Below are 22,549 nucleotides of genomic sequence, written 5' to 3' on the forward strand. Positions count from 1 at the left end.
CTCTAGCTCTTTTCTTAAAGTCACTTTCTAATTTGTGAAGCTCAATTATCTTTTGCACATCAGAAATATATTCTTTGGTTGTTCTCATTGTGATGGATGATTAATTGAATTTGACCTCTGTTTTCCCTCCTATTTATATTCCTGTGAAACAGGAAGCCATGGCTGGATAATTTCATGTTCATAATCACCCTGGTATGCTCAAAATTGTAAATATGAATGGGAATATACTTTCACAGATATTTTACTCATAAGAATTTCTAGGGGTGCCAATAACTGTGTCCAACGTGTATTTGAGAAACACATTTATTTCATAATGATATTTACCCCCATTTTCAATTGTTTTAGTTCAATGAAAGGTTAGATATTTGTGAATTTTTTTAAATAAAAGATCAAAATGATTAACAATGCAGATTTATTTTCACAGCCTTCTTTGATCATATTTACCAAGGGTGCCAATAATTCTGACCACGACTGTATAAACAAACACTGGAACGTGAATGTGATGCTTTTTCGATCTGTTTGGTCAGTCGTTTCTTTAATTTCCTCTTTGAAACCTTTATATAATGCATTACAAAGATATTCTTAATGCACATAACTTAATAAATAATCAGTTGCATATTCTCGTAAATAACCCTACTGTCCTCTGATGCATGATGTTCAATCTTTAAAAGCCATTTTTAACCATCACAGTGGGTGACTTCTTTTGACCTACCCATAATTCTTAGTCTGCTTTATATGTCATACAGGGCTTGACATTAAGCATTCTCATGTGGTAGTCCTTCGGACAAATAAATTTGTCATTTACTTGTTCGAGTATAAAAGTTACTTGTCCGGAGAGAAAAAAAAAAACATTTAAATTGAGTTATAAATATAATTATAGTATTTATAGAGTATATGTAGTAGATTTTGTGAGCATGTCACATTTAGTTTATTTAGTTATTTAATTCATTCTTATTCTGTTTGACTGTCCTTTTTATGACATTGTGTTTTGTTTTATGATAACATTTATGTGTAACTATCTCAAAAAACATAGTTTGGAAATATTGTTATTGCTATTATTATTATTATTATTACTATTATTATATCTTTGTTTTTTAAATATTTTTCTTTTAATTATGATTTTTTTAAATGTAATTATTCATCCATAATATCATAGGGATAATTGTAACCAGTTATAATAAATTATAAAAAATAAAAAAAATTATATAATTAATAAAAAAAATTAAATAATGTTTAAATTACATATTAAGTTTAAAAATAACACTTTACTTCATTTTCTGTTATTATACAGGCTGCGATGTTTAAAGTAACTTTTTTATCATTTATTTATTATCATTTAGATTCTGCTATAGTTTTTATTATTTTAAATGAGTTTTTATTTCATTTTCACTTTAATTTAATTTAATTTGAAATTGTAGTAATTTTTATTTTATAACATCAAGTTAAACTAAACAAAAATGAGAAATGGTGCCATTTTTTTCAGTTAACTTTTATATTATATCAAGTAACAAAATGTTTTGTTTTTTTTTAAGGCAAGGCAAGTTTATTTATATAGCACATTTCATACACAATGGTAATTGAAAGTGCTTTACATAAAAGAAAAGAAAATAATTTAAAAAAATAATCACAACCATAAAACAAGGAATTTAAAAACTTTGAAAATGATTAAAAAATTGATTTAAGAGGTTTAAAATGAATTTAAAACAGTTAAGAATAGAAAATGTTTATACATCAAATATAGTGCAATCAGTTCGGACATTGCAAATTTGTAATGATTTTAGTTTTAGTTATCTATATTAGCCCTAGTAACAAATGCATAATTACACAAAAACTGCTAAGAAGAGAGATGTTGGGTGTAGACAGAGGATGAGCTGCGGTGGTTTTGTGATGGACGTGGCCACCTCGCTGAGCTCACGGGGCTCTAATTGAAGTGACAGAGGGAAGCTGTGGCACAGGCTCTCTGCCAGACCGAAGCACGAGCAGCGACTTCATGCCCTGACCTTATGTTACGCAACATGGAGATCACGCTAACTGCCATACTGCTCAAATACTGAGCTCACTGCCAGAGGGACTCCACTCAAAGCCAGCCCGCACTTCATAAACAGCCAACATTATTTAGAATCTGATAAACAGGAAATATGAGTGACCTGCCAGTGCCAGCACACATTTCAGCATGAAGGGATGTGGTTGTTGAAGTGGCTTCGTTAGACAGTGATTATAAAGACTCACTGGCTAGACATATTATATAACAAATATGTTTGTTTCCTATAAATATTATAGTGATTGCTACTATAGCATTTTGGCATTTTCTCATAACTATGTTCTTTTTTATGTTAGTACACTACTGCTTTGTTAAAGGGGTCATATGATGCTGCTAAAAAGAACATTATTTTGTGTATTTGGTGTAAAGAAATGTGTTTATGCGGTTTAAGGTTCAAAAAACATTATTTTTCCCAGACTGTACATTATTGTTTCTCCACTATGCCCCGCCTTTCTGAAACGCGTCGATTTTTACAAAGCTCATCGGTCTGAAAAAGCGAGGTGTGCTGTGATTGGCCAGCTATCCAGTGCGTTGTGATTGGCCGAATACCTCAAGCGTGAGACGGAAATGTTACGCCCCTCACCATATTTTGATGATGCCCTGTCAGGCCGGAGCAATGATTCAAAAACATGAAAACCCATTATAAACGAGGCATTCGTTGCATCCAGTGGGGACATAATTATGGATTATAATGACTTATACTGTCTTTTTACGCATTGCGTTGCATCGCGCCGCGTAAACATAAAACCATGTCTGCATTTGTGATCGGAGAAATGACAAACAACAAGCGCTACTCTACACTGCCCAAAAAAATCACTGCCCTCGCTTTAAATATATAAAATATAAAAACTCTTTAAATATAAAAAAGTACTTACAGTCTTTGAGTCAGGAACCTTGTAACACTTCAAAGAGAAAGGAAACATTTTAATTGCATCATATGACCCCTTTAAAAAAAAAAAAATTTAATAAGTTGACTAAAAGCAAGAGTTAAGACATTTATAATGTTACAAATGATTTATATTTCAAATAAATGCTGTTCTTTGGAAATTTCTATTCATCAAAGAATCCCGAAAAAAATTAATTATCAGAATTTCCACAAAAATATCAAGCAGCAAAACGTTTTTTAACATCGATAATAATGATTTCTGAAGGATCATGTGACACTGAAGCAGGGCTGGACTGGGACAAAAAATCGGCCCTGGCATTTTTTGGTCCAGGCGGCCCATCGAATGCTGATCTTTGGATCTTTCTATTGGAGCTTTCTTACTGTTCAAAAAATTTTGACTGGTAGTGTATGTATGTAGCCTATGTATCACACTCATATCACATCTTGTTTTGGATAAGAATAAAACGTCAGGTCCGACAATATCGTGTCTTTTTTTATTTAAATCTAGCTTTATTCGCATTGGCCCATGGAAACCTCTATGAACACACTTGACTTGACTTGGCTAAAAATCGCGTGGGACGAATTTACGTTTTATTAAAAAGCATTAATGTTGTTTACGCATTCTACACTCATGGCACGCAGCCGCGCACACACATCAGGATAGGTTAGATGTCTGCCTCCGTTGCGAGTCCCTATCAAGCACTTTAACAATTCAACTACTCTCTTCTTCTCCTCCTGCCTTGCTCTTTGCCCGCATCACTCACCCTGCCCATACATTGAGCAAGCCTGTTCTGTCGGCCCCTTAAGTGCGTCGGCCCACCGGGAAAATGCCCGGTATGCCTGATTACCAATCCAGCCCTGCACTGAAGGCTGGAGTAGCTAATGGCTGCTGAAAATCCAGCTTTGCGTCACAGGAATAAATTCTATTTTAAAATAAAATAGCAAACAGTTATTTTAAATTGCTAAAATATTTCACAATATTACTATTATCACTAGTACTACTGTTTTTTAATCAAGTAAATGCAACCTTGGTTTTATATTTATTTAAATTGTTATATTAGCCTAAATTTTATGTTTTTTATTTTACATTTATTTTATTATTTTATTTTGTGCTCTGTCGTCTTTCTATAGAAGAGAAAGAATCACTATTGTTGTGTGCCCACACATACAGAAAGATGCTACAAACGTGGTATTGGCCTGCATTATGTAAGTGTATAAACAACAAAGGCAAATGGAGAGCTCCGCTTGGCTTAACCTGCTCTGCACTGTGTGTAAGAGCAGCAACAGATTTGATCCTCTCAGCCCATCTCTCTCTCTCTGTCGCTCTGCACCATAGGATGCATGTGTGCTCATTTCAGCTCATCGATTGTCCTGCTCTTAAACAGAAGATGCATTCTTCCATCACCAACCTCCCCCCACCCCCCACCTCCGGAGTGTTATTCTGAGACAAGACATCACGCCATGTTGGGTCACAGAAAGCTGCCATGGTTGGTTATAGTGTCAATACGGTGATGTTTGTTTGAGGGTTTATTGATTAAAGAATCAATGAATGTTACTGCCTGTAAAAAGGTTTTTATTTGTTTTGAGGTCTTATGCATGTTGTGTTTTACTGTCCATTCACTGACCGAGCATGAATCTGATTTGCTGACTTTACGCAACTTCCGTGAGTTTTCAGTCCACCTAGAAACAGTCATTTTTACAAGGTACCAGTTTGATACAACAAGTAAATAATCACTGGATTTGCCGAGGTTTGCCATGTTAGTGGCACCAAATTAATAAAAGACGTTCAGAGTTTTACATTTATTCATTTAGCAGACACTTTTATTCAAAGCGACTTACAAATGAGGAATACATCTAGCAATTCATCATAATTGGGCAAATAAACACTATAAGTGCTTGTAATACAAAGTTTAGGACATTATTTAGAAGAGTACAAGCTAGAACAGTGAGGATAACTTTTCAGTCGTTTCCTGAATATTGTCAGGATTTCTGCGTTCCAGATAGGGCTGGGAAGATCATTCCACCAGCAGGGAACAGTGAACGAAAATGTCCTGGAAAGTGATTTTGTGCCTGTCTGAGATGATACCATGAATTGTTTTGTTTGCTCTTCTAGACTGCGGACTGAAAAGTGCCCAAAAACCCTCTAAATGGAAATGAAAACAAACTCAGGCTTCATCAAACTTCTCTCTGGTTACTTATGTCGGATTTCTCCAAGTCATTTAGTTCACTTAAACACTGCTTCTTTTTACAATCAACATCAAGCTTGCATTCAGATCTGCCTCCATCCAATCAACAACCAATGAACAGAACCAAGTCCTGCCCTACATTTTTTTTTTTTTTTTTCAATAATCTGTTTAATTCGGATGAACGTCACAACACAGAAGAAAAAATCTGTCACTACTTATATTTCATCGCAACTTTAAGATGTTTTTTTTCTAAAGGGTTAGTAGCACAAATAAAATTAGAAGAACTTTATATTTCAGAGTTGTATCTGTGAAATTAGTTTTATTTATTTATTGGGCCAAGCAGAAATTCTGAGTTTTTTCCCTATATCTGAACAAATTTTCACCTCTTTTTCTGTTGTATTGATTTATTGAAAGAAATAATTTTCGTGGTACAATCTATTTCAGATAAACAACAAAAAAATGAATATAGATCTGCTTGTTTGCTTTACATTAAGTCAGCTCATGATTTTAGGGAAGTTCATGGCTATAGTAAATTCAGCAGTGTTATGAAACATCCAGCAGAGCGACTGACTTAACCAGCATCTTCTAAATTTACACCTTAAATAAATGAAAGCTCTTAGATACCCCAGATCATTGGAGAGAAAGAATAGGCCTGGTAATGTCTGCTTTTTATGGTTCTTATGAATGCATTGTTTGGTTTGCACATGCATTTGGCTGAAACCTGAGACATGTCCATTAATCTCAGTTGTTTAGCTCTCACTGCCATTTTGCTGTACTGACACCGTTTTAATGCTCCAAACGCACGCTAAGAATTAGCCGGGCCTTGTCTTACTCTAACAGCCTTTTACACTGTATCATGTTCCTTGAGGATTCACTTAAGGCCTGCAAAGCATTGATTCATTTTAGTTGATTACTAGCAGAGTTTTTTGAGTGTTGAAGTTGAGTGCATTCAGTTGTTTATGATGTACAAGTTACATAATGTGAAGTTCAGTAAAGCATATGTGCCTGATTTCATCATTGTCTGGCAAACAAATCTGCCCTCTGGGGTAAAGTACAGGATAGTTTTTGCCATTGCTTTATCATAACACACTCCATATGTGAATACCCAGGGAACAAATTTAGGTTATAAAAACATTGTTGGAACATTGTTTTGAAATGTTTCTAAAACATTGAAATGTCATTTTCTTGTTGCGAATAGAATGTTATTTAAAGGTTACAAAAACGTTTCTTACAACATTCGACGAACTTTATTTTCACCCAAAATATAACGTTACTTAAATGTTTATCTTTAATATTCTAACTAAGAATGTTAAAATGTCCAGTTTTCCTGGTGTGATTAGAATGTTGTTTAAAGGTTACAAAAACGTTTTCAACAACGTTCTACTAACTTTATTTTCATTGTTGTTTATTTTTTATAATTCAGTTTACTTATCATGTTTATAACATTATTTAACGGTTACAATGTTCTAATATTATTAAAGTAATAACAAATATTACTAAAGAAAGTTTCATAAACATTACTTTAAGAATGTTTTGTCCTAACATTTATAGGGGGAAAAAAGCAAACGTTTTTAGAACGTTCCCTGTCAGCTTGCAGAAAATCGAACCTGGTCCAAATTTTTTTATGACGAACGAAAGTTTCGGTGGCAGTGTGCAAACGTGATTGACAACGTGCTGTCGTATTTATTTTTCAACGTGCGAATATTTCGGACTCAGTGTGCAATGGCCTTTAGTATGGAAATCAGTTGTTAATTTTCCCTTTTAATATTGTAGTTCTGTACCAATTGATAGGATTCAGTTTACAGAATTATTTGAGTTTTTTCCTTGAGAAAAATGTACATGTACTTAACCTGGTATATTTCCAAATGAATCAAATTCGAATCTGAAATTTATCTCAATACCCAGCCCTACATCTGAACATATCTGTAACATGTCTTTCTTCTCCAGGCGGGGGCCTCCTCCATGTGGGCATCATGTTGCGGGCTGCTGAATGAGGTGATGGGCACAGGGGCGGTCCGCACCCAGCAGCCTGGCTTTGGAACCGGAGCCGGGCCGTTCCGCTTCGCCCCCAGTGCTGGTTACTCCACCTACCCACCCAGCAGCACCACCTCAGGAAGCGCAGGCCTGGCGTGCAAAGCCTGCGGACTGGCCTTCTCCGTGTTCAGACGAAAGGTAGGACACCTGAGGTTTGTGGAGTATGATTTTAGGAGTTTTGTCTTTTTTTTTTTTATAGTGAAAGTAGAGAGATGAAATAAATGACAGGGAAAAGAGAGCGGGAAGTTACATGGATGAAATTCCAACCCACATTTTCCACACAATGTGTGTGTTTAGAACATACACAACCACTAGTCTAAAGCTCTGATGGGTCAGAATTCTTTAATAAAAAATTGGTGATAATTTCTCATTGACAAATTTCATGCTAAAACATGAAACATGCTAAACAATAAATAATATTATTTGTTAAACCTTATGTTTGTGTTTTTACTTTTTATTTATTATTTTACTATTGAGGTTTTTAAATACGTTTTATTTTATTTAAATACTATTTATTTAAATACTCTATCAGTTCTGAATAATTCAGTCCATGAATTAAACAGCGACTGCGTTCTTTTCAGAATGATTCTTAAGTTAGTTCATCTGACTCACTAAAAAGAACCACACCAATCAAATTATTTGCTTGCAGAGTGGACATGCATTGCATGTTCATTTTATATGTGCAGCAGTTAGTGATGTCAACACAATGGAAAGTTATACAATTATGGAATAGATACAGATTACATTTTTTCTCAGATTAGTGTTTTTACTGGCAAAATTTTCACTGGAGCATTTTAATATTTATATTTTTGTAGTGTTTAATTCATATCATATATAATACACACACACTTCTGTTCAAAATTGTCAATTTTCAGTATGATTTTTTTTGATAAAAAATAATAATAAATGTTTTTTGAGCAGCAAATCAGCACATTTGATTTCTGAAGAATCATGTAACACTGAAGACTGGACTAATGGCTGCTGACATTTTTAAATGTATTAAAAAAAAATTTTTTATTTTAAATAGAAATATTATTAAATATTATATAAGTTATATTAAGTTTTTACTATATTTTGATATATAACAGTATTGCTCCTCACTAGAGGTGGAGGAAACACTGATCTGCCTCCTAAGTCTGGCATTCTGACAGGAGTGATGAAAGATCAGAGCGTTAACTTTTCCACAAAGCATCAGTGTTTTGAAATCCTATCAGCACTTTCACACCTGTCTGCAGACGCTCGGATGCCCAGACCGTGTGATGCATCTGCAGACGCTCACACCAGCACACATATGCAGAGATGTGATGGATAGAACTGACATTAAGCCAGAGTGCAACGGTTTGATTGAACAGCTCATTCATCAGCATGGTGGCATTTGATAACCACCACCAGGCTTGCCGACAGAGACTCCACAACTGCTTCTGAGAGTTCGAAAGTGTCTTGAAAAATGAAGTTCATGCCGCAGTGATTTACAGATGGAAGCGTCGGTGTTCTGTCAGTGTCAATCAGCACAGCTAAAGCATGACGTAATTAAATCACCAGTCTAATGCACACATATTAGCTGGCTGTTTAATGATTCATCCTCTCTCTCTCTCTTTGCAGCACGTTTGCTCAGACTGCAAGAAGAGCTTCTGCTCGCTGTGTTCTGTGCTGCAGGAGAACCTGCGGCGCTGCTCCACCTGCCACCTGCTGTGGGGCACGGCCTTCCAGCGGCCCATGTTAATGAGACTCCGCGTTAAAGACCTGCGGCAGTACCTCACGCTGCGAAACATCAACACGGACACCTGCAGGGAGAAAGAGGACCTGGTGGACCTGGTGCTCTGCCATCTGGGTGCCGAGCTGGAGATGGGGGAGGATGAGGAGGAGGAAGAGGAGGCGGAAGCGGATACGGACAGTCTGCCCTCACTTCCGCGCTCGCTCTCCACGCCGCCCGCCTCCGCAGCACGATCCTCCTCCCAGCAGTCGGCGCTGTCTGTCGCCGCGTCTCAGGGAGAGGCTCTCAGTCGCAGCGATAGCTCAGGGACAACCAATCAGGTGAGGCACTTTCCGGAAGGCAATGTGTTCCAGTGCATTTCAGTGTTCATTTGACTTCTTTTATTTACAGTTACTTTTACATTTATTCATTTAGCAGACACTTTTTATTCAAAGAGACTTCAAAATAAGGAACATAACAAGCATTGAAAGAAGAGAAAGAAATATTTATTTTATTTCTTTCTCTTCTTTCAATGCTTATGTTCCTTATTTTGAAGTCTCTTTGAATAAAAAGTGTGACATACAGTAAAAATCATCACAACATCAAAACAACATCACAAACAATTTGTCACAAGAGCCAAGAATATTTGCAGTATACAGTGCCAAGCGTTTTGCTTTGTTTTGTTTTCTTTTGTTTTGTCACTTTTTAAATGGGCCAAAAATATTCAATGTTAGTTCTAAAGAATTTCATGAAAGATGTATGTTTGTTTTACTCATTTTTATGAGCATTTGAGCAAATGAACATTTTAATATAGGACCAGTATAATGGGTAATATTTTTTTATTTACTAAAAGATGTGTGATTCAGCATTTATAATCATTATTGTTTATAATTCATATTAACTATTAAATTAATTTATTATTAATTAAATGTAGTACTTAATGAGGCAATTTTAATACAAGTTTTGTAAATATATTTATTATTTACAATATTTATTTATTTTACATTTAATTATATTTTTTTTATATGTGACCCTGGACCATGAAACCAGTCATAAGGGTCAATTTTTTGAAATTGAGAATTATACATCAAATAAATAAGCTTTCCATTGATGTATGGTTTGTTAGGATAGGACAATATTTGGCCGAGATACAACTATTTGAAAATCTAGAATCTGAGGGTGCAAAAAAATCTAAATATTGAGAAAATCGCCTTTAAAGTTGTCCAAAATAAGTCCTTAGCATTGCATATAATTACTAATCAAAAATTAAGTTTTGATATATTTACGGTAGGAAATTTACAAAATATCTTTATGGAGCATGATCTTTACTTAATATCCTAATGATTTTTGTCATAAAAGAAAAATGGATAATTTTGACCCATACAATGTTTTGTTGGCTATTGTTACAAATATACCCCAGCGACTTACATATAATATAAAGTTATGTGTATTTTTTATGTGATTTATTTATTTTTTTAAGGTTAAGTGTGTAATTTCTGTGCCAATAAACTGAGCAATGTTTTAAAAACACTTTTTTAGGGAATTCAACTTAAAAATAACTGATGTAAAATGACACATTATGCTTCAAAAAAAAGGATTTTAACATTGAAAAAAATTACCAAAAAACTTGATTTCTAATGTAATACTTTAACATTACTGTCAATGTTTGTTGCTTTGTGTTTAGCATGCTTACTTTTAACATGCGCATTGCATTTTGCGTGTTAAATGTGCTGAATAAAATCAAACAAACTAATTTAAGGCCTGTAAATATTGTTAAATATATCTGACCGCATTGTTTGACGGCTGTTGTTTTAGCTACTTCCATGTTTTTTTCTCATGTCATAAGTCATGCTTCGTTGTTTTCATTTACTTTAAAACGTAGAATGTTTCTGAATACATAAAGTGAGGATTTCTTCTCAATCTTCTACATTTCTACACCATAATCTATTGACTCCTGTTTTCTGTTCAGTTATTAAGCTGCTTACAACCCTCACTTACTAAAGATTCATCCATGCTGACGTGCTTTGATGCGACGTGACCGCGTGGATACTGGAAACAGCTGTACCCCACAAGGCTAGCAATGGCGTTTAAACCTTGCCTTTTTTTTTTAGATCTGACATGCTGAGTGGGTTACATAATGTTGGAACAGGTTGTCTGGTAATTCCTGCGCGACGTGATTTAAACCACTTACAGATTCAAAGCACAGACGTTAAAGTGCAAACGAGTTTAAGAGGTAAATCGGCCTGAAGTGTGTGTTTGAGAAGAGACTGTGATGGTCCAGTGTGACTTCAGAGCCTGAGTTGGCAGACTGACCCGTTCATTATTAATACACCGTCTGTATGTGGCCCATGTGTGAGATCTCAGTCCTTGTGCAGACTCTCCTCATAAAGACCCAGTCATTCTTCTGCCAGACAGCAGACAGGAAGAACGCAGGGCCATTAGCTAATTGTCCTGAATGTGGCAAACAGAGAAAGAGAGAGCTAGTGAGAGACCCAAAAAAGCATACAAAAGCCGGCTGCTCCAGGACCACATGGTCCTTTTGTGAGTGACACAGGACAGGAATTATTGCAATCAGAGTGAACGAATGATTGACTCTGTAATGTGGTGTTATTTGATGTGCAGTTTGCAGAACCAAGGGAAGCTAATTGTGAGGATGTGATGGGAAGACGGTTTGATTAAACTGCACTGACACAGAGGTTACTCATAGTTGTAAAGGAGATTTAAAGTGAATGTTACTTTTTCTTAAGTGGTCTCTTAAGAATTTCATAAAAGGCTTGTTTTTATTGCATGGCAAACACTTCCCAATTGTAGTAGAACGGATAATATTTTTATGATTTACTTTAAGTTGTGATTCAGGATTTAGAATAAAATAGATGATTTAAATTCAATGTATTATGTAATTAGACAATTTTTGTATAATATATATCTAAATACATTTAGGTATTGAAATATATTTATTTATTGCTTACAATATTTTCAATATTTTGTAATGTATCTTAGGAGTATTTTTGTAATGTATCTCAATTTTTATATTATATTATATTAAAATGCTGTTCTTTATTATCCTGAAAAAGTATGATTTCCACAAAAATATTAAGCAGCACAACTGTTTTCAGCATTAATAATAATATGAAACATTTCCTGAGCAGCAAATCAGCATATTAGAATGATTTCTGAAGGATCATGTGACACTGAAGACTGGAGTAATGCTGAAAATGTAGCTTTGCATCACAGAAATACATTTAATTTGTAAAAAATTTACAATAACACACTGGGTATTTTTATTATATTTATTTATTTATTTATTTTTTACAATATTACTGTTTAACTATATTTGATTATATTTTATATAATTAATTTTATATTTTATATTTATTAATGTTTATTTTTTTATGTTTATTTTTATTAATTAACGTGTTGTTGTGTTTAAATAAATTAATTCATTAATTCTAAAAAAAGATTTTATGTATTATTCGAGACCCGGCTCGTGGACCTTTCCCGATTCCCGTCCCCCTCTCTTTCTCTCTCCACTCTCTACACTGTCCTATCAAAAATTTAAATAAATAAATACAAACACTAAAGAGAAAAGAAGATGGGATCTGAACTCACAGCACGGCTCAGTCTGAACTCACATTCTGATTTTAATCAGGTTCTAGTCTATAATCTGATACAAGTTCTTGATCTCTGTGTTTTATCTTCAGGACCATGGAGATGCTACATCAGTTTCCCTCCTCAACCTGGAGCCTCACGACGACATACTGGAGGTGAGACAAACCTGACAAAATCTGCATGCGTCGAGTGTTTGTGCCACCTACTGTGAAGACGACTGGGTTACTTAAAACCCCTCGATTCTCACTGAGCAACCATTAACATTAATAATTCAGTGCCATCCGATAACTCTGCTTAGTGTTTGGCAAATACTTCAGAAGAACATCTACAGAGTTCAAAATGAGCAGTCTGGTGGAATATCAACGTGGACTGCAGTGAAATGCTAAAACCCATCCGTCCGCGTGTCTCTTGATGTCTGTCCCCGAGCAGGCCAGCCCAGCGACGCAGAGGCGAGCACGTGCCTCCCTCTCGGATCTGTCCCGCGAGGATGACATCAAGAGCCTGACGGTGCGGCAGCTGAAGGAGATTCTCGCCCACAACTTCGTCAACTATTCAGGCTGCTGTGAGAAATGGGAGCTGGTGGAGCGCGTCCATCATCTCTACAGAGAGAACGAACTCAACAGAAGATCGAGTAAGAGCCGACGTCACACATAAAGTGTAGAACTCTCCCCAAAGTAGTCCACTTGTGCTCTAGTTGTTTCTAAAACATCTACATATACATCGTTCATAGGCAAAAAAGGATTGTTAGGAGTCGGACACTCTTAAAAATAAAGCTTCCAAAAGGGGGATTTTTGGGTTCCAAAAAGAACCTTTCAGGGAACAGTTCTTAAAAGAATAATTTTTCTTAGCGTGAAGAACATTTTAATACTGCACAAAAAGAACCTTTTGTGCAGTGGAAATGTTCCGTGGATTTTAAAGGTTCGTCATGGAACCATAGATGCCAAAAAATAACCTTTATTTTTAAGTGTAGGAGGTGTAAGAACATGATTCAGTTATTTTATTAAAGAGTTAGTTCACCCAAAAATGAAAATTGGCTTGTGTTTTACTCACCCTCGAAGCATCCTAGGTGTATATGACTTTCTTCTTTCAGACGAATCCAGTCGGAGTTATATTAAAAATTGTCCTGGCTCTTCCAAGCTCTATCATGGCAGGCAGCGGGTGTTGTAGTTGAACAGTCCACAAGTCGTCAAATAAAGCGCGCGCATTCATAATAAAACGTGCCTCACACTGCTCTGGGGGGGTGAATAAAGGCCTCCTGTAACGAATCCATGTGTTTTTGTAAGAAAAATATCCATATTTCAAATGTAATAAACATTTTTTTATCACTTCCGGTATGTCATACGCGGAAGCCGTTCCGGCGGAGGACGTCGGCGTAGCGTGATTAGTGACGAATGCGGAGAGAGAACAGAACAAAACAAAACGCTGGTCACGAATTAGAAGTACAAACCGAAGATTTGCAAAGAAAAATGTCGGAGGATTTCAATATAAACCAAGTAAGGAAACTTTGCTTCCTTTGCTTCTGTAAACAAACTCGCAAGACTAGCATATCTTAGAGGCACGCGTGCTGCACATACATCCTGCGTCATCCGCCGCAACGGCTTCCGCGTATGACAGATACCGGAAGTGAGAGAAAAGTGTTTATTATGTTTGAAATATGGATCTTTTTCTTACAAAAACGCGTGCATTCACTACAGGAGGCCTTTATTCACCCCCCGGAGCCGTGTGAGGCACGTTTTATTACGGATGCGCGCGCTTTATTTGACGACTTGTGGACTGTTCAACTACAACACCCACTGACTGCAATGATAGAGCTTGGAAGAGCCAGGACAATTTTTAATATAACTCCAACTGGATTCGCCTGAGAGAAGAAAGTCATATACACCTAGGATGCTTCGAGGGTGAGTAAAACACAGTCTAATTTTCATTTTTGGGTGAACTAACCCTTTAAGTAATTTCATCCTTCTGCTAGAAGAGGCTCTTTATGTTGAATTAGTAGAACAGAGTATGAAAGATTCCTCAGGTGCTTTATATGACCATTTTATCTTCTGCTGGCTATATAATTGGCAGAATAATGAGAAGGAAACTCAGTGGTCCGCTTTTGTAGATGTTCAGGCTGAAAAGAGCACAGCTGACAACATCATATAATAAGAGTGATGGATGAGGAGGAATGCAGCCATTTTATCACAGTCTCCGAATCTTTTTGACAAGACTGCATGTGAGAAATAACAACATGAAATTGAATCAGTCAAGGATCAGCCCAAAATCAGCTGTGGCTAATGTGGTTTTCAAACAGGCTTCTGCTCTCCATAAAATTGATTCTTCTCGTTTTCTTTTCCTTGCAGTGGAAAATGTTAGCAACAGCCTAGCTGCAGGTAAGCAAACCAATGTTTTGATATATTGTACTTGAAAGTATTTATAGTAGTATTTTTATATATTAATTTATATTGTAGTATTATTTTGTTTTTGTTTTTTAGTTTGTTTTAGTATTTTTTCTTATGTAATTTTGTCATTTTTATTGTTTTTGTTTATTTTAATTAATGTTTTGAATGTATTTATTTACCTTTCATTTGTTTTTATTTTAGTTTTAGTCATTTTAGTACTTCAACGTAAACGTAATTTATTTCTGTTCGTTTCAGAGGCAGCATTTCTAATTTTCGCACGTTATTTTATTACTGAATCTTATTTGATTAGTTTTAGTTGTAGTTAACAATAACAACACTGGTATTTGAGACGTTCAAAAATACATATTATATTGAATATTTTTAAATAAATGTACAGTGTAAAATATCAAAACCTTACTACCAGGACTAATTACTAGCCTGGTGAAGCATGAGTCGTGTATAACATGGAAGTATGTTCTTCTTTCTGGGTAGCAATTTGTGAAAAGAGCAGTTTTTTTATATGCATGTGAGCTTACATTAGCTGCCCAATGCTAATAATGTTAACTCTCCCACTGCTGTGTTTGTCAATCAAAGTCATAGCTTACCCTCCTCCTATATGCAATGGAGGTATTGGAGGTAAGACTCAGCCTTTTTTAATGTGGCTCCAACGTCATCATTACCATGAATGAAAAGTGACTCTTCCCAATGCATGCTGGGAGAGTTTGATATGTGGTTTCCACGTGCATGATCACATTTGTGTCATGAATTATGCTCCTAATGTGATCTGGCTGTCTTTTTATAGCTTGTCACATTACTGTAATTGCACCTTGCCTTCATTAATTATATTAACACTGCTTGGAAAATGGCCCAAAATGATCCGAAGATTATAGCTGTCCAAGTCTCAGACAATATATTAAGTGGCTTTTTGGAGAGGGACCAAGTTTCAGATGCTTTAGGGATGTGCATCGTTTTGTTTTTTTATAGGGCAATTAATTGAGATAATAAGACTGACATCAGCAAATACTGGTTTAGTCTGCCATAGAGGAGAGTTGAAAGCACGTACTGTATATCATTCATTAAAAGGTTTGACTGCTGATATTGACCGGCTAAAAGGATGTCAAATAAGAAAGACAGTGTGTTAAAGAAGTGTTCCAGGTTCAGTAATACAGAAAATAATATTTACTCTTTGCTGAGGTTATTGTTAAAGCAAAAATATCAGTTTTATAAGGACTTTTAATTTAAAATACCTGGATAAAATTGAAAATAAAATCTTTTTATTAAGGTCTAAATTATTGTCCTTTAACAAAAAATCACATTTCTGCTTGTAGATATTTAATGTGCATTTCCCTTTTTATTTCTATTAGAACTGCTTTTATTAAATTGAGGGATGAGTCAAGAACATTTTCTGTCTCATTCTGTTTAATTGAAAATATGTTTTGAATTGTTTTCTTTATTTTTAAGAAGAATGAATGTTCTTTAACAAAAATTCAAATTTCATTCTGCTTTCAAATATTTAAGGTACACATCTCTATTTATTTATTATAACTGCTTTTATTATGGGACGTAATCGAATCTGTGCATAATTTAAAAACGCTTTTGATAGAGTTTAAAGTTGTATTGAATTTTAATTAAAATCCAAATTTGAACTGAATTTAAATTTATTTTAAAATGATTTTTTTCAAAACTGAAAATAAGCAATTTGAACAGAATTTAAATGTCATTTAAAACGATGTTCTTCAAAACGCATTTTATATTCTTTATTTTAAAAAGGAATTAATGTCCTTTTAACATGAATTCACATTTTAGTGATTTCAAATATTTAACATGCATGTCCTCATTTATTTGCACTTTTAAAATGCTTTTATTAAATTACGTGACGAGCCGAAAACATTTACTTTCGTAATCAAACAATGATTGAGTTTTATGTTGTATTGAACCTGGAACATTAGTTTAAAGCATTTTAATTGAATTAAATTTATTTAATTTAATTTAATGAAAATTAAATGACACATTTTACTGCTCAAAATTTCTTGTGTATTTTTTGTAAAATGTCATTGCATATGCAGCTATGTACAACAATCTTTCCCAAAGCGGAAAGAAAACCTCATTACACACAAACAGAGCAGACACAAGATCGATAGACTATTAAACAAGATCTCAACCCTTCCATATATTGTCTTGCAGATGGTGTGCAAGTAGCTCAGCTGGGCGGCGTTGATGAGAACCTGTGCCGTATCTGCATGGATGCCGTGATAGACTGCGTTCTGCTGGAGTGCGGTCACATGGTCACCTGCACCAAGTGCGGCAAGAGGATGAGCGAGTGCCCCATCTGCAGGCAGTACGTGGTGCGGGCGGTGCACGTCTTCAAGTCTTAATGGGTGAGCTTCACCTCTACTGGATAACCAACACACCAGATGCTTCCTGCTGGACCGAGCAGGCTGGGGCCACGACTGGACCAGTGAACTGCCCCTTTAGATTCAAAGTGGTGGAAACCTGTACTGCGCACACCTTCTTTACAGAGCGAGCATTTCCTGCTGCCCATTTTTATTTGGTCATTCATTGACACGTTTGAAATCATTTCTGCGGTTACTGACCCAGAGAAGATTTAGAGGAATAACGTATAAAAATATGAAAGTTTAAGTGGTTTACAGTACATTCCTGTAAACCTTTTGGAAATGTTTTATTGTATGTGCAATATTAGAAATCTTTACGTGTGCGTGTAGAGAAACCGATTGCCATTAAGATGCATGTTGTCGTAGCAGCAGTTAAGACCATTGGCGTGAAGGGGGGAACGTACTGTAGGTGCCAAAGTAGAAATGTGCAGAACGGCTTCTGGATTATATTATTAATAAGCGTGTTATTTTCATGTATTACATCAGCTATTGCCATACCACAAATCAGCATCCATGACACCGGATCAAATGACCAGCTAGCAGAAGGGTTATTTATAGCAAGATTATAGAAACTGTATCGTATTTTTTCACAGAGTCACTGGAATCCAGCATCTGCCGCTATGTAGCTTATTACTGGAACCTCAATTACTTTTTTTAATCAAATTTTGCAGTATCTGTCGAACGTCAGGTGTGTGGTTGGTTTGTCTCCATTGTGCTGCATATACAAGTTCCTTAAAGGTGTGCTAAGTCATTTTTGATTAATTAAAAGTGTCAGATGATTGGGTGGTTACCAAGATAAAGGAAGTTAGGTTGGTCATGTGATCTCAACGGTAAGGAAGTCTCACCTTTGTAGATCAAAACCTTTTTTGGAGTCTCACATGAGTGTACAATATTAAAACATTTGTCAACTATTTATTGGTATAGAAGTTGGTAAAAAAAAATTCTCAGTGCACCTTTAAGCCTTGGTAGGTTTCACTTGCAAAATATTCGGTTTTTATAGTGGGTCAAAAAGACCATTTTGAGTTTGATGTTCTTCATCTCCAGCGATACCATGAAAGATGTCTGTTTTTTGGTGAGTTGTGTTGTACCACATTTACATAGCATAAGAGATTTCCACAAGCGGTGCTACATGGATTTACGTATCACAGTTCTCTATTGCTTTCGTAATTTTACTTATGTTAAATAAACCGTTTCTTTCCCATTTTGTGCATATTTACATTTTCTAGATAACGATCAAATAAAGAGGAAAGGAAATTGTTATTTGATTCCTCTAGATGCCCTTTGTTGCTGTGAATTCTGTAGTCAAATACAAGTTATTATGTCTGTGGTATTGGCTAGACAAACAAATATAAAGGAACATTTAATCAATTAAACATAAATGATTTTATATACATGTGAAAAAGTTGTACGCAAAGTATATGGATATATTTTCCTCTGTTGTCCAGTTTTTCTTGCACTTTCTTTTAAATGTTTCGTCCCCCTTCAGCGTTCCAGTTTTTCCTTGAATGTAAACAACATTTATTTAGTTGTTTATATTTTAAATCAGTCACAAATAATTCTATAGTAGAATTGATTACATTCTGGTGTCACATCCATGTATTTCTAATCAGACTATTTTTAATTTGCTTCTAGAATATCTCCACACCCGTCTGCCCAACACTGACACTGTGCTTATGTGTATGTTTCTAATGCTGCTATCTCTAAAAGATGTCACTTGGTAGTAGGCAACTACTCTAGCTGAGCAGACAAGATTACACTATAAATGACTTAGATGTCACTTGGTAGTAAGTAGGCAACTACTCTAGCTGAGCAGACAAGATTACACTATAAATGACTTAAACTGAGCGCTGGAAGACGTTTTGGGATCTGGTCTTTGTATTTTGGAATGTTTAACTTTTTATTTTGGTAATTCAAAGATGATTTATTAAATTTAATAAAATATGGTACCTTGAACTAACAAAATTATGAGTTTTCTGATTTCAGTGTTTATTTTTTCCTCAGTTGCAAACGATGAAATGCTAATCGGCGCCCTCTAATGCCTGCGAAGTGCAACGCAGTCATAGGAATACGTTACTCTCAGTCAGACGCAAACGGATGAAAATAACTTTTTATTCATGGCACAATACACGGATATGGTTGCTGGTTATTCTGGAGAACGGATTCGCTAAGGTATGCCTGGCTGTATGTGATAATGTGCTATATTTACTCCATTATAAGTCTTAACACGAGAGTGAGGAAAAAGGCGACAAAAAAAGGTAGGAGGGAAATCATAATTGCTTGAACCGGATCTTAATTTATGAAATAATCCAATGCTGTGTATCGTTTTCTGCGCAAAATATACCAGATTGTTCACACAGTCAAAATTATGTTAAGCAAAACATCAATACTGGAAAAAATATAAGTATTTATTCAGGTCAAACAGTGCAAATACGTTTTTCCCCAGATATATATATATTAAAGAAGCCCAGGTAAGTAATAGTCGTATGGAAAAGAGAACGTACCTGTAGAACATCTAATAACATTAGAAGACATTACATCTTAAATTAACATTACAAAAACATCTGCACATTTACTATAGCTAGTATAGATGGGATCTGCTTAACTTCCTACTGCGTAGAAAAAAATAAACTGTACTGACTGAATACTGTCAATAAAGTCTGTATATATTTATATGAGTGCAGTTAATACTGCACATAAAGTGTGAAATCCCTTCTGATACAAAAAATAACACTGCATGAAGCTTAACGTTTGCATGGTAACGAAAAAAGCACATGCATTTTGAATTTTTCTTTTCCAAAAAAGAAAATAACAGTCGGTTTTGTCACTGCAACACTGCACTGTGTGACTATAAAACCTTTTTTTTTTTTATAACATTTATGCAAAATATATGAGTAAACGTGCCTTTCAACAGCATTTTAACATTGGCATGCTCTGCTAGCTGTGCCTTGTAAACATAAAAACCAATAAAAGTTTGCCTTAGCAGCACAACATAAACAAATTGAAAACAATAAAACAGACTGAAAGGCTGAATTGGCCACCAGAGATGAATACATTTCTTCACTTGTGAGCTCTGATGTCGATGAGTTCAGGCATTTGCTTGGCATGTGTCGTTTAGCAATATGCCATTTTTCTCTTTGCTGGTTTTCTGTTAAGCGTGTTAGGCCTCACACATCCTGTGTTGAAAAAGTGTAGAAAATGGAGGGTGAAATTGTTCGTTCCCTGGGTTCTAGGTCAAGTTATTGTCAGTGTCTTTGTTGACTAGCTCAGTTTGCTCAGTAGTTTTTCTTCAATCAGTCTGAACTGCACGCTGACAGACATCTCTGCGATGAACTGCTCACAACCCTCTTTGGTCACCTGTTTGCAGTACCGCAGGTCGATGTGACAAATGTTTCCGCAGCGCTTGAAGTAGGTCAACGACAGGTCTGTAACTTTGTTACAAACTGTGGAGGAAAGGAAAAGGGATTTAGAGCCACAGCCATTCAGATTTACATTAATGCTTGACCTCAGCAGCAAGTGAAGAGTAGAGGCCTTGCTGTTTTATGCATTGCATCTTGGGAAAAGCATGAAGCAAGATAGCAATCTTATCAGATTAAGATGAGTTTGTGTATATTAGGGTTGTGCCGATAGACGATAGTCAGAGATATCGATGATAGCACATGTTTTTGTCAATAGTCAAGACGATATTAGGCTCATTCTCCTATAAATGTATTAAATTATTATTATTATTAGGCGGCCTATTATAATTCGGCTATTATTATCATATTGCCCCGCTATTTCACTTCAGCACCGCATTTCACACTCGCGCAAATGACGATTAGAGCCTGTAGCCAGTGAAGGAGTCTCCAACCACAAACACAAACGTACATCGTCTGCTGATATAAGGTATTTCATTGCATTTTAACAAGTAATCTGAACGGTCTATATATGTGCAATATTTTAACCGAGCCCTCACTAACTGAGTTTAATGCCACAGTTATGTTAGAACGCATCTCATCCTTGTTTCTGTGGCGGTGCGTCGGGCTCGTCATGGGGCGCACGGTCCGGAGCACTGTATGACTGATGTATCTGTTCAATTTAACTTTACTCCAAATATATGAACTTACCTGTTTTAAATATGTTTATATTTAACGTGTTTGTTTATGTCCAATATTTAATGTTAAACTGTTGTTCTTTAAAATAAATCTACTTTTGATTTTCACTGTTGACTGCAGACCTTTTAAGACTGATAACGTCCGTGCTCTGATGCGGCAAACTTGTCGTATACGAATATATATGAAATAGCTGTTTTAAATATTTTTATATTTAACATGTTAGTTTATCAGTATGTTTGAAAGTATATTATTTCGATTACTGGTGCTTTCATAGGCTCTCTCTCGCGCGCCCGCACGGTTTAAAACACCACATAGTTATGAAATAGCCTATGATAAGTACAGAGTCTCTCTCTTGCCCCCACCCATGCACGATAATACCATCTATCGCTGGCGATATGGCGTTATGTGAGGGTTTTAGTATTTCCTGCAATACCTGAAAGGTTGACGTGAGTAAGAGAGTCTCTGGTCGTGGTGCCGGCTGCCGTGAGGATATTCACACTCTGGTCAGTGATGTGGTTACAGTAACTAAGGTCCAATTGGGACAGTGAAGGCATATGTTTTATGATCAGCTTCAGGGACTCATCTGTGATGTCCAGACCAGCTAGACAGAGATTCTCCATGTTCCTCAGTTTACTTCTGCTGTCCAACTGACCTGAGAGACAGCAATATGCATCTTTTACCATGTCAGTTTTTAAACAATCTAACAGAAATGTACCTGTACTATCTTCTGCGTACACATGGGGGCGCTATGAAATGGTAAAATAAGAGATAAAGAACTTCTAAATGGGTCAAGAGTACATATTGGGCATGAACAGCAATTAATGCTATCATTCAGTACCTGGCCTGTTGTCTGTCGGTGGGGAGAGCAAGTCTCTTATCTGGTTGTCCTTGAGTCCCTCTACCCACTGCACATCTAAAGTTCTTAGCAAAGGACAACTGGATGTGCATAAAGCTGATACAGCTGCCCACGAACAGCCTGCCAGCAACAGAATCCTCAGACCTATCAGGAAACCAACACAAAGGAGTCATGCAAGTATCAGACATTAGAGTGGAGTTTGCATACATCAGGGATACCCAATCCTGTTGTTGGAGATCTACTTTTATGCAGAGTAGTGTTGCTTTCGTCAACGAAAATTATGACAAAATATCGTCGTCAACGAACCTTTATCACGTGACGAAAATGAGACGAGACGCAACGTAAATGCTGGTCATGTGACGATGACTATAATTAAATG

General features: G+C 35.8%; 2 protein-coding genes across 3 annotated transcripts in view; one reads left to right on the forward strand and one right to left on the reverse strand.

Annotated features, from left to right (window-relative positions):
- Positions 1 to 18,987, forward strand: part of LOC107689120 (E3 ubiquitin-protein ligase RNF34-like) — a 25,456-nt gene extending 6,469 nt beyond the window's left edge. Inside the window, exons 2-8 of one of the 2 annotated variants that reach the window (XM_016487027.1) lie at positions 7,061 to 7,285; positions 8,750 to 9,181; positions 12,542 to 12,604; positions 12,879 to 13,080; positions 14,792 to 14,821; positions 15,425 to 15,466; positions 17,015 to 18,987. In XM_016487027.1, the coding sequence (XP_016342513.1) occupies positions 7,061 to 7,285; positions 8,750 to 9,181; positions 12,542 to 12,604; positions 12,879 to 13,080; positions 14,792 to 14,821; positions 15,425 to 15,466; positions 17,015 to 17,205 (1,185 nt within the window). In that variant the 3' untranslated portion in view covers positions 17,206 to 18,987. The remainder of the gene's footprint in view (positions 1 to 7,060; positions 7,286 to 8,749; positions 9,182 to 12,541; positions 12,605 to 12,878; positions 13,081 to 14,791; positions 14,822 to 15,424; positions 15,467 to 17,014) is intronic. The other variant, XM_016487035.1, reaches the window with a different exon arrangement.
- A 242-nt stretch (positions 18,988 to 19,229) lies between these two features.
- The window catches only part of kdm2bb (lysine (K)-specific demethylase 2Bb), a 36,043-nt gene continuing 32,723 nt past the window's right edge, over positions 19,230 to 22,549 (reverse strand). The window contains exons 19-21 of the mRNA XM_016487020.1: positions 22,153 to 22,314; positions 21,748 to 21,966; positions 19,230 to 20,663 (exon numbers count right to left, since the gene is read on the reverse strand). Coding sequence (XP_016342506.1) covers positions 20,482 to 20,663; positions 21,748 to 21,966; positions 22,153 to 22,314 — 563 coding nt within the window. The 3' untranslated portion in view covers positions 19,230 to 20,481. The remainder of the gene's footprint in view (positions 20,664 to 21,747; positions 21,967 to 22,152; positions 22,315 to 22,549) is intronic.

Source organism: Sinocyclocheilus anshuiensis, unplaced genomic scaffold (assembly GCF_001515605.1).
Source record: "Sinocyclocheilus anshuiensis isolate Anshui unplaced genomic scaffold, SAMN03320099.WGS_v1.1 scaffold393, whole genome shotgun sequence".
In the NCBI taxonomy this organism is placed as follows: Eukaryota; Metazoa; Chordata; class Actinopteri; order Cypriniformes; family Cyprinidae; genus Sinocyclocheilus; species Sinocyclocheilus anshuiensis.